The sequence below is a fragment of the Rhinopithecus roxellana genome, chromosome 1 (assembly GCF_007565055.1).
Source record: "Rhinopithecus roxellana isolate Shanxi Qingling chromosome 1, ASM756505v1, whole genome shotgun sequence".
In the NCBI taxonomy this organism is placed as follows: Eukaryota; Metazoa; Chordata; class Mammalia; order Primates; family Cercopithecidae; genus Rhinopithecus; species Rhinopithecus roxellana.
Window position 1 is genome coordinate 49,817,992 of NC_044549.1, and position 11,858 is coordinate 49,829,849.

Below are 11,858 nucleotides of genomic sequence, written 5' to 3' on the forward strand. Positions count from 1 at the left end.
CTGTGCAGGAGTCCACCGAGGAGCGGGGGCTCGGAGATGGCGGGCTGCAGGTCCCGAGCTCTGCCCCGTGGGGAAGCGGCTTAGGCTCAGCGAGAATTTGAGCATGGTGCATGCAGGCCAGCAGTGCTGGGGGACCCGGGGCAACCTCTGCAGCTGCTGGTCCAGGTGCTAAGGTCCGTCACTCCCCTGGGCTGGCGGTGCCTGCCGGCCGCTCAGTGTGCGGGGCCGCCGCCCCCGCGCCCCCGCGCCCGCCCCCGCGCCCCGCCCGCGCCCCCGCGCCCGCGCCCGCGCCCCCGCGCCCGCGCCCCCGCGCCCCCGCGCCCGCCCCGCGCCCCCGCGCCCCCGCGCCCCCGCGCCCCCGCGCCCCCGCGCCCCGCGCCCCGCGCCCCCGCGCCCCCGCGCCCCCGCGCCCCCGCGCCCCCGCGCCCCCGCGCCCCCGCGCCCGCAGGAACTCGGTTCCCAACCGCACCTCTCCCTCCACACCTCCCCGCAAGCAGAGGGAGGCCTCTCCGGCCTCGGCCAGCCCAGAGAGGGGCTTCCACAATGCAGTGGCGGGCTGAAGGGCTCTTCAAGCGCCGCCACAGTGGATGCCGAGGTCGAGGAGGCACCGAGAGTGAGGGCTGCTAGCACATTGTCACCTCTCAGTGGCACCCAGGGAGCTGCAACCATGGGAAACATGGGGTCTCCTTTGGCCAGAAACGGAGTAAGCAAACAATTCCTAAGAAACCTTCACCAAAAAAAGAACCTCCCCTGATATTTCGGTCCAAGAAACAGTCACAATTCCGACCTAAAATGTTCCCGGCCAGGAGTGGTGGGCTCATGCCTGTAATCCCAGCACTTTAGGAGGCCAAAGCAGGCAGATCACTTGAGGCCAGGAGTTCGAGACCAGCCTGGCCAACATGTCAAAACCCTGTGTCTACTAAAACTACAAAAATTAGCTGGGTGTGATGGCGCACACCTGTAGTCCCAGCTGACTAAGAGGCTGAGGCATGAGAATCGCTTGAACCAGGGAGGCAGAGGCTGCGGTGAGCCAAAATCCCACCACTGCACTCCAGCCTGGGTGACAGAATGAGACTCTGCCTCAAAAAAAAAAAAAAAAAAAAAGATTCCTGTAACTTGAGGGTCCTAGGGGCTACTAGTAACTAATCTCTTGATTGATGCCTCTCCATAAAGGTTAGAGCTTTATTTTCTGATAGAAGCCTTGCAGTTACTTGAATTTGAAAATTTCCTGTTAAGATATATGCACAAAGTATTTGATACACTTCCTTCAAGATGGGAAGCCTACCTGTGAGCCCAGGAGCTCAAGATTACAGTGAGCCGTGATTGCACCACTGCACCCCAGTGTGGGCAACAGAGCAAAACCTTGTCTCTTAAAAAAAAAAAATTGTAAAGGCTCATTAACACTTTTCCCTTTGAAAGTGAGCTAGATAAACTTTATAACTCACTAATAAACAGAATGTGGCAGAGTTGCTGGTGCAGCTTCTGAGACCAGGTCATAAGGGGCCTGGCAGCTCCCTCCTTGCTCTCCGTCATATCCCTTGCTCCAGGGGAAGCTAGCTGCCCTGTGCAGAGAGCCACACAGAGAGTCACTGAAGTCTCCTGTCAATAGGCCAGCAAGGAACTGAGGCCTCCTGCCAACAGCCACGACTCACATCTCAAAAGCGTCTCCTCCAGCCCTGGCCAAGTCCTCTGATGCTGGTCTCACTGGGCTGAGATCTTGACTGCAACAGCCAGAACCACCCAGCTAAGCTACTCCCAAGTTCTGACCCACAGAAACATGTGAGATAATAAGTAAATAAATGTTATTGTTGGGCTGGGCATGGTGGCTCACACCTGTAATCCTAGTGCTTTGAGAGGCTAAGGCAGGAAGATTGCTTGAGCTCAGGAGTTTGACAACAGCTCGACCTAGAGAGACCCCATCTCTAACAACAATAACAACAACAAATTAGCTGGCTGTGGCAGTGCATGCCTGTGACTCCAGCTACCTGGGAGGCTGAGGTAGGAGGATCTCAAGCCCAAGGGTTCCAGGCTGCAGTGAGCTAGGATCTCACCACTGCACTCCAACCTGGGTGACAGACTAAGACCACGTCTCTAAAATATTTAAAATAAATAATTAAAATTAAAAATGTTATTGTTTGAAGCTGCTAATTTTGGGGGATGGTTTGTCATGGAGCAATAATAACAAATTTCCTAACAGAGACATATGCTCCATCAGAGCCTAGGGGCTATGCACATGTATCTGTGGCAGATTCTCGCAGTCCTCCATGCTACCCACTGTGCTGTCACAGGGAGCGCTGTGGCAGGCATGTAGGTTTACCAGTAACCATTGGAGTCCTGACAATAATCACTGGCTGGTTGAAAAGAGTACAAGGGTCCCCAGGCACAGAGCCAGCTGAAGGGGCGCTCATGGATGCAGAGATACGGGGGTCAGGGGAGTACATACTTGTTCAGGCCCTGGGGTGGGGGTGAGGGGATAGGGTGAAAAGGCCCAGATAGTCAAAAGGCAAGGAGGTGCTGGGAGGGGCACCAGTTGCAGCCCAGGCTCCAAGTCCCCCATGCATGCCTATTGTCCCATGAGACTTCACTTACAAAATACAAATTTAAAGATAAAATTGTTATGAATTTCAAGACAGCAGCTACAGAGCTTACAACCCCAGGCACAGGGCCCTTTTGAGCAGGGAGACCCCTGCAGCTACCCCAGCCCCATGCCACAAAGCCAGGCCTAGATTCATAGAGAGGTAGAGAGGGGCAGTTATCCTACAAGGTTTCAAAAAATAGGAGAATCAAATATTTATGAATAGACTTCACATCTTCCACTCTCCTTTGGCCTTTTTTCTATAAGAGATTCTTTGGGATTGTTCAAATAGCCTGCAACACATTAAAATTGTTTTCTAGGAAATTCTAACTAATGTCCTCTCTCTCACCTTCGGGCAAAAAAAGAAAATCATTCCATTGACCCTAATTTGCACTCCTAACAGCAAAAAATGTCCTGTAATTTCACACTATTTCCACTAGGTGGCGAATGCTGTCCCTGAGAGGAAAAATGAATGGTAAATCCAAAGCGCCTCCAAGCACGAGCTCTGGGAGTCCAAGTTTAACTTCTCTGAATGAACCCCTGCCCTCCCCCACACAGCCCCTGCCGTGGGTATTTACCACATCTTCCCATTATCTGTGCTATTGCCTATGTTAAAACATACATACATACACACACACACACACACACACACACACACACACACACATACATTTAGAAAAAGATAAGACTTTATTTCCTGTAAAACGTTCCAGCCTGCAAGGTGGCCATCTGCAGGCTGGGAAGTGTGCCAATGACCAAGCACTTTGAAAGAGGAGGGGTTGGGGCAGGAGCTTTATGCTGACCAGTCTGGCTAGACATACATATTCAACAGGCTACAGAAGGAGCTATGAATATTCATGAAGGCACTGTGCCTCCTGTCTGTAATCCTAGCATTTTGGGAGGCTGAGGCAGGAGGATTGCTTGAGCCCAGGAGTTAGAGACCAGTCTGAGCAACATAGTGAGATTCCATCTCTACAAAAATTACAAAATTAGCTGCGGTAATGGCACGTGTCTGTAGTGCCAGCTACTCAGGAGGCTGAGGTGGGAGGATCACTTGAACCCAGGAGGTTGAGGCTGCAGTGAACCGTGATTGAGTCACTGTACTCTAGCCTGGGTGAGAGAGGCTGTCTCAAAAACAAACAAAAGAATAGTCATGGCCAGGCGCGGTGGCTCACGCCTGTAATCCCAGCACTTTGGGAGGCAGAGGCGGACGGATCACAAGGTCCGGAGTTCAAGACCAGCCTGCCCAACATGGTGAAACCCCATCTACTAAAAATACAAAAATTAGCCGGTTGTGGTGGCACATGCCTTTAGTCCCAGCTACTTGGGAGGCTGAGACAGAAGAATTGCTTGAACCCAGGAGGCGGATGTTGCAGTGAGCCAAGATCACGTCACCGCACTCCAGCCTGGCGACAGAGCAAGACTCCATCTCAAAAAAAAAAAAGGAATAGTCATTAAGGTGTTTCTAACACATTCATTTTGAACAAACATGCATGTAACATACGACCCATGTTTGCTCTGAGATGGAGACTGAACATGTAAATGTATTACAGTTAGGCCCTATATGTCAAAAGGCTTTTCAGGACACAAACACACTCTGTGTGCAGCCTCTGTAAACAGGCTGGGGCAGACCATGGTCGGTGGTCTTCTTATCTGGAGAAAGTTATTGAAATCAGTCTCTTGTCCAATCAAAGCTGCAGTTATGGCTGGTGGAACAGGAGTTGGGGGTCAGTTAGTCACATCTGGTAGAACTGCAAATTGTTTCAGTATTGCTTATCTCAAGGCCAGTGCTTGTTTAGCTGCTAGAGAAAAAGAAAAGCCTTGTGGCAGTGAGAACAGAGTTCATTCTTTTAAGTGTGGGGTGCCTGACTTAACCCTTGCCTGGCATGGCCTTAGGTCCTGTTTATAATTTAGCATCTTATTTGCCATGAAGAGTCTGCCATGTCAGTCTTACTATCTCTATTTTAACAGTAATGCTGGTCAGTTGTTGTGTCTGAACCACAAAAAGGAGGAGGTGTAACGAAGCTTCTGACCTCCTGTCCTGTTGTGGCTGGGAGCTCAGTTTTAAAGTTTTTCTGGGGTCCCGTTGGCCATAAAGGGGTCCATTCAGTTTGCTGGGGGCTTATAATTTTATTTTTAGTTTACACTTAAAATTTTTCTTAGAATCAGTTCTCTTTTTAAATGTACATAAATGTATTTTAAGAAAGTTTATATGCTCAAATTTAATTGAGAAACCAGTCTCACCTGTCACACACACAAACTGACATCACTGTAAGTTCATAGCAAATAAAGCATCATCATTCATTTCTGATCAGATACAGCTGCCGGGCTGAAGGGCCAGACATCAAGGCTGAGAGGCGGGTAGAAGTCCCATGGTTAGGGCTCTCAGCTGGGGAGGGGTATCTCTGTGCCAAGCTAGACTGTGTTTAATCCTTTTAATCACAAGAGACAAAAATCCTCAGACACAAGAGGGTATGTCAAAGGGTGTCAGGCCTCCCTTTCTTTTCTTTCTTTCTTTCTTTTTTTTTTTTTTTTTCAAGATGGAGTCTTGCTCTGTTGCCCAGGCTGGAGTGCAGTGGTACAATCTCAGCTCACTGCAACCTGCGTCTCCCGGGTTCAAGCGATTCTCCTCCTCAGCCTCCTGAGTAGCTGGGATTACAGGTGCATGCCACCAAGCCCAGCTAAATTTTGTATTTTTAGTAGAGAGGGGTTTTCACCATGTTGGCCAGGCTGGTCTTGAACTCCTGGCCTCAAGTGATCTGCCCACCTCGGCTTCCCAAAGTGCTAGGATTACAGGCGTGAGCTACCACGACCAGCTATCAGGCCCCCCTTTCTTCCCTAACAGTGTGCCAGTGGCTCCTGCCCATGGTGACTTCCACAGTGCCTGCTATGGCCCGACCCCCAACAAAGCACCTGCCAGGCTTATCTCACTCCTTCCTCACAGCAGTCAGGGAGGTGGGGTCTTTGACTTTCCCCATTCTGCAGATGAGGAAACTGAGGCAGAGATAGGCTGAGACTATTGCCCAAGGTCACAGAGCAAGTAAATAGCAAAATCACGTTTCAGAGCGAGGCAGGCTGCTCCACAGGCTGGCTCAGAACAGCTGGGGTGATGGAGACCTGCATCTACAAAGATCCAGCAAGCAGAGGCTCTGCTCCAAGGCGGCCCAGCAGCGGCAGACAGGGTTACTCATTTCCTCCTGGTCGCACACGTGCTAAAAATGCTACCTAATAATCACTGCCTCTCGATCCCCTCTGCTTCCCATGAGAAGGAAAATTTGTCTTGGAGGATATTGAAAGATCCCAGCCTCCAAAGTAAGTTTGCCTAAGCAGTTTCCTTTATAATACAATGACCAAACAGAGGCTGTTTCCTTCAGCTCAGGGGACAAGAAAGGAGTGGCTCTCTCCCTCATGTTTCTCGTTATTTGTGTCATAGGCATGTATCACCTGAAATTGCCTGAGAGGCTCAACCAAATTTAGTCACAAGATCTGCGAACACTTCCCTAGTGGGTGCTGAGGTTCTCCAAGGAGCTGCTGGGCCCATGTGCAGACAGATAAGCAAATGGCTGGGTGAGCGCATCCGTAAGAGGTCATGCTCTTGGTGTACATCTTCCTGTAAGAGGTCATGCTCCTGGTGAATCTTAAAGGATGCAGCGTGCCAGGCAGACATTCCACAGGGCTCCAGAAAGAGGGCAGTGCAGAGGCAAAAGCACAGAGACAAAAGTCTGCGTGTGGGTGGGGAGTGAGGGACATGGCTAGCCTACCACGAAGCTTCAGATCAGGAAGAGATGACAGGTGAGGCTGGACAGGGTGGCAGAGGGTGTCCTGAAGACAGTGGGGAACCATGAAAGACATGGAGCAGGGGCATGGTGAGATTAAATCTGTATAGCAGAGGCAGAGGCCAGCATCAAGGAGACAACAATCCTGGCAAGACACAGATAAGACCAGCACTAGAGAAGAGACGGCCAGCAAGGCTGATGAGTATGTATTACATAATGCCCATGGGCCAGGCAGAGGTGCTGGGGAGGTAAGAGTTAATGGGACAGAGTCTCTGCCCTCTTGACTCTCACATCAATGGGAGGAGACATTTAATAAACACATAAAAATGTAAAAATAAGATCATTTCAGATCCTGATCAATGCTAAGGAAAATATGAAATGGAGTATTATGGTACAGAAGGATGGAGCTGTGCCTTGGCGAGGGAGGCCTTTGAGGAGGGGTCATCTGAATTGAGATGAGAATGATGATCAGGAGGAAGCCATGTGGGGCTCTGGGGGAAGGGCACTCCAAGAAGAGGGAACAGCAAGTGCAAAGGCCCTGAGGCAGGAAAGTGCCAGAGTGTTTGAGCAACAGAAAGAAAATCGGTGTGGATGGACATTGATGAGCAAAGTAGAGAGTGGGTGATGGGGTCAAGAAACAGGCAGGGGCCAAGCTACAGCGGGGCCTGTAGCTTCCTGACCACAGGAGCACAGGCTTTCTTTTATTTGCGATGGGAAGTCAAGAAGGCTAACGAAGACCAGAGCAGTAGCAGCACAGGGAGAAGTGGTTAAGTTCTGAATAGATCCTGGTGGCTGAAACGACAGGAATTACTGATGGGTTGGACAAGAAGGAGAAGTGACTCTTCAGAGGGGTTTTATGGAAGAGAGAAGCAGAAAAATTAAGGCAGGATTTTTCAAAAGGGCAGTATTATAGGCTGCTTTTTTGTTGTTGTTTGTTTGTTTGTTTGTTTTGAGACGGAGTTTTGTTCTTGTTGCCCAGTCTGGAGTGCAATGGCACGATCTCGGCTGACCACAGCCTCCAGTTCTGGGTTCAAGTGATTCTCCTGCCTCAGCCGCCCAAGTAGCTGGGATTACAGGCATGTGTCACCACCCCCAGCTAATTTTATATTTTTAGTAGAGACAGTGTTTCTCCAAGTTGGTCAGGCTGGTCTCGAACCCACAACCTAAAGTGATCCACCCACCTCAGCCTCCCAAAGTGATGGGATTACAGGCGTGAGCCATCATGCCCAGCCTGGCTGCTCCTAACCTGATGGAATGACCCAGTGAAGGAGAAACTGATGATGCAGAGGAAGGGGCACCTGATAGGGCAATGTCCTGGAATGGTGAAGAGGGGAGAACTCACAGCATGAGAGCGGGGCTTGGCCTTCGCCTTGGTTCCTATTGCTGGTGTCACAAGAGGCTTAATACATCACATATTTATTTTCTCACTCTTCATCACGCAGCTCCTGTGGGTTCTTTTCTTCCAGCCTTCCTGAGGTAGATCAGCAGGACCTGTTTTCTGAGCACCTGTCAGGACCCCTGGTCACCATCCTGCTGACGGCAGCAGGATCTGGTTGAAACAAGGTGTAGTGAAGAAGTTGGCAGAAACCAGAAACCAGCAGATGGGGACGAAAGCAACCACTAGTTGTCCTCACTGCTCTCTAACATAGACACTCCCTCCCCCACCCTCACCATGGTAGTTTACAAATGCCATGGCAACATGCCACGGCAACAACCTGAAAGTTATAGGGTTCTGGAAACTCACCACCCCTTTTCTAGAAAGTTCTAAATAACCTACCCCTTAATTTACATGTAATGAGTATAAAGCAGCTTTCTTCACCACTGGCTCTTTGACTTCTTTCCTGGCCCAAGCCAAGAGTCCTCAGCGGCTAAGCCCTGTTGTGGGGGCTCACCTGCCCTGCATCACTTGTAGGTGGAAATCAAGGTGATGCAGGGCAGGTGAGCCCCCACAACAGGGCTCACCTGGCAGGGCTGCAGTCCTCTCTGCATTACCCATATGGGTAAGTACACATGGGGAAAAAAACAGTCTTGCCTGATGTTGGGATGAGGGGGAATTTTTATTTTCTTATTCCTGTTCATCTGAATATTCTAATTTCCCACAATGAAAATCATTTATTTATTATTTATGTAGTTTTTTAAATCACGAAACCTGTCTATGTTGATGTAGTTTTTCGTTTTAAGTTGTACATGCTGAAAATAAGGAAATCTCAGAGGCTCAAGAGGAAGGAGGGCACAGGCCCCACCAGATCTGGTCAGGACACATGACCTGGAGGCTGCAGCGCCCCCACTCACTCCAGAACCCCTTACCCACCTGTGTGGGGCTCACTGGTGAATGCGTGCAGGGCAGAGGAGGCGGAACATGCCAGGGCTCCATGGGGAGGGAGGGAAGGCCCTGACAGGCTGAGGCTCCTCTCCAGGGTCCAGGCTCCAGTCGGAGTCCCCACTGAGCACACATTAGGGGACCCCCAGGAGCAACCAGGCCGGCAAGCAGGTGTGACTTCAATGGGGGAACAGAACCTTCTCCACCCTTCTCTGAGCCCAGGATCAGTGGGTGGGGGAAGCAGAGCTGGGGCCTGGCAGCCTCTCAGGGCCTCCCAGGAGGGTGAACACCCAACTTCCTGCCCCTGAGAGCAGAACCAGGTGGCGGGGGAGAGAACAGGAGGCCTCGCAGGGAAGGACTCAGCCTGCTTAGCCATGCAGGAGGAGGGAGGCTGGCCTGAGAAGGGTGTGGGACCAAAATAAGAACAGGCACACCCCCCTGTAGGACCGAGGAACATTCCCGAGGGTCCAGCGTGTCAATGAAGTGCATTTAAAACTTCCGTCAGCCTTTTGTCCTTGGCTTTTCCTGCCAGGCTTCTGTAACTTCTGTGTTTTGACCTTATTTTATTTATTTATTAATATGGAGTCTCACTCTGTCGCCCAGGCTGGAGTGCAGTGGTATAGTCTCAGCTCACTGCAACCTCTGCCTCCCGGGTTCAAGCAATTCTCCATCCCAAACTACATTTATGTTTTATAGGAAGCTTTATGTCACTAACATAAATGGAAAATGGTGTCCCTCCCCTAAGTAGACTGTGCTCTAGAAGGAAATGTACTGCAAATGTTAAACCATAGGCCAAAATTCTAGCTAGAGACTCACGCTTGGTAGAAGCTCTGCTTCCCAGGCCTGCAGCTGTTTGTCAGAAAGAGGGATGGGGAAGCGCTAAGCAGGGGCTAAAAACCATGGCACCAAGAAGAGAGGGGAGAGTTAAAAATGAAGTCACTCTCCCCACCATGGTGTTCTCAGCCAGTGGGAGCTGCCCAGCCCACACCTCTGTGAGGCAGGCAGTACGGGGTCACTGCTCCCACTTTACAGATGAGGAAAACTGAGATTCGGAGGAACAACCAGCATAGCCACATTTCTCGGGGGTCTCCTAGTTCCCCACCTTCTGGGAGCAGGCGAGGGGCCACCTCAGTCCTCCACAGACCCGATCCCAAAGCCCGTCACAGCACTGGCGGCACAGTGGGACACCCTTCATAAACCGGGGTTGAGATGTGGTTCTGTGCCCAAGGCGCGGGCCCCTGAGGGCCTCCAGCCTCTGGAAATAGGCCCCAGGGCTGCACTGGGGGGATAAGCCAGGCTATTTTCATCACTTCCTTCCACCCGCTTCCGCAGGGGCCACCTCAGCTGCATCCCATAGAGTTGCCACCCAGACCTCAGTCAGGACCTTTCAGGCCAGGCGGGAGCGCCCAACCGAAGGCTTCACAGGTAAGTGGCCCTCTGTATTACCCAACATGGCCTCCCACAGGGAGAGAGGAGGTCAACTCCTGTCCCCTTAACAAGACAGGGTTGCGTGGGACATTCTCTCTGAGACACCATCTCCTTGGCTGAGTCAAGATTAATGAGTTGATTTGACACTTACTGACTGGAAACCTGCTGTGGGTGGGGGGAGCTCTGCTTGTGGAGGGGAAACGCCTGTGGGGAAGAACCTAACAGAGGGCCGCGGTTCCCGAGACCTGAGTGGGAGTCTGGCCTCTGACACCACACCGGGCGGCCCTGGGCACACTGCTTTCCCTCTGTGGGCCTCAGTTTCCCCAAGTCAGTGTTAGCCCAGATGAGTGGCTTTCCAAATGGGGCCCCACTGGGTTCCCCTCCCTGCTCTAGTCAGTGTCCCCATCCCACTGTCTTCTGCATCTGGAAATCAGGTAACAGCTCACTTAGCTGGCGGGGGTTGCTGGGTGCAGCCTGGAGGCCCCTCCAGGGCTCTTTCCTAGTCTCTGGGGTGTGTGGTCCTGGGCTGGGACTCATTTAGCAGCCATCTGCTCCTCTCATCCCCAAGTAGGGGATGGGGTCTCTGCTAGGGGCCAGGAAGTCCCTTCCCCTTCCCAAAAACAATCTTACCCCAATCCACAGCTGCCCTCACCACCCTGCCTTCAACAGTGTCCAGAGAGGGTCAGCCAGGCCTGGGTTGGGCACGCTCTACCTTCCCCAGTCACCAGCCTGTTTCCCGGAGGAGAAGACTGAGACCCGAGAAGGGAGGTGAGTGCACCCTCTCCCATGTCAGGCTCCGATGCATCCCCGGTGCTTGCCGTCCCTGAGGATGGGTCAGCCGCCAGGCCCTCCCTCACAGCTCCTCTCTCTGCAGCCAGCCTGTCCCATGCCTGCCTGGGAAGCCCTGTTCCTGCTCTGGGCCACAGCAGAAGCCATCAAGGACTGCCCTATCCCCTGCACCTGCCGCGCCCTGGAAACCATGGGGCTGTGGGTGGACTGCAGGGGCCAAGGGCTCACGGCCCTGCCTGCCCTGCCGGCCCGCACCCGCCACCTCCTGCTGGCCAACAACAGCCTTCAGTCCGTGCCCCCGGGAGCCTTCGACCACCTGCCCCAGCTGCAGACCCTCGATGTGACGCAGAACCCGTGGCACTGTGACTGCAGCCTCACCTATCTGCGCCTCTGGCTGGAGGACCGCACACCTGAGGCCCTGCTGCAGGTCCGCTGTGCCAGCCCCAGCCTTGCTGCCCATGGCCCGCTGGGCCGGCTGACAGGCTACCAGCTGGGCAGCTGCGGCTGGCAGCTGCAGGCGTCCTGGGTGCGCTCAGGGGTCTTGTGGGACGTGGCGCTGGTTGCCGTGGCTGCGCTGGGCCTGGCTCTTCTGGCTGGCCTGCTGTGTGCCACCACCAAGGCCCTGGATTGACCCGGCCCCCAGAACCCCTGGTCCCAGGCCAGGGGGCCAGTCCCTGAGACAGGTCCCCAGACTCCACCAGGCCTGGTCAGCCCAAACCACTAGAAGCCCAAAATAAACTGGCAGCTCGGCTGTTTTATATAAGCTCAGAGATCTTTTTTCCCCTTTCGGCACTTGAGTCTGTCTCCTTCTGAAAACCTGGCTCCGTTTTGTTATAACCAGACATCAGTTGGGGCTTCCCTGTTCCTCAAGTTGTTAGTAAAATGGACTGCCCACCTCCCCCACCTTTCACCCTTAATTACACAGTCTCTGGACAACCCAAGCCAGGACCTGGGACTCTGGGTCTCATGG

At 52.6% G+C, this 11,858-nt stretch overlaps 1 protein-coding gene across 4 annotated transcripts; it reads left to right on the forward strand.

The window, feature by feature from the left end:
* Positions 1-8,332: 8,332 nt before the first annotated feature.
* GP9 (glycoprotein IX platelet) lies at positions 8,333-11,656 on the forward strand. 4 transcript variants are annotated; one of them, XM_010354683.2, is made up of 4 exons: positions 8,333-8,351; positions 10,004-10,096; positions 10,742-10,867; positions 10,978-11,656. In XM_010354683.2, exons 1-4 carry the CDS (start codon positions 8,348-8,350, stop codon positions 11,517-11,519), a joined length of 765 nt encoding a protein of 254 aa, XP_010352985.2. In that variant the 5' UTR covers positions 8,333-8,347; the 3' UTR covers positions 11,520-11,656. The 4 variants fall into 4 exon arrangements, with proteins under 4 accessions (XP_010352985.2, XP_030776096.1, XP_010352992.2 ...); XM_030920236.1 differs by having other exon boundaries at positions 8,334-8,351; positions 10,769-10,867; XM_010354690.2 differs by lacking the exon at positions 8,333-8,351 and having other exon boundaries at positions 10,018-10,096; positions 10,974-11,656.
* The last annotated feature ends 202 nt before the right edge of the window (positions 11,657-11,858 follow it).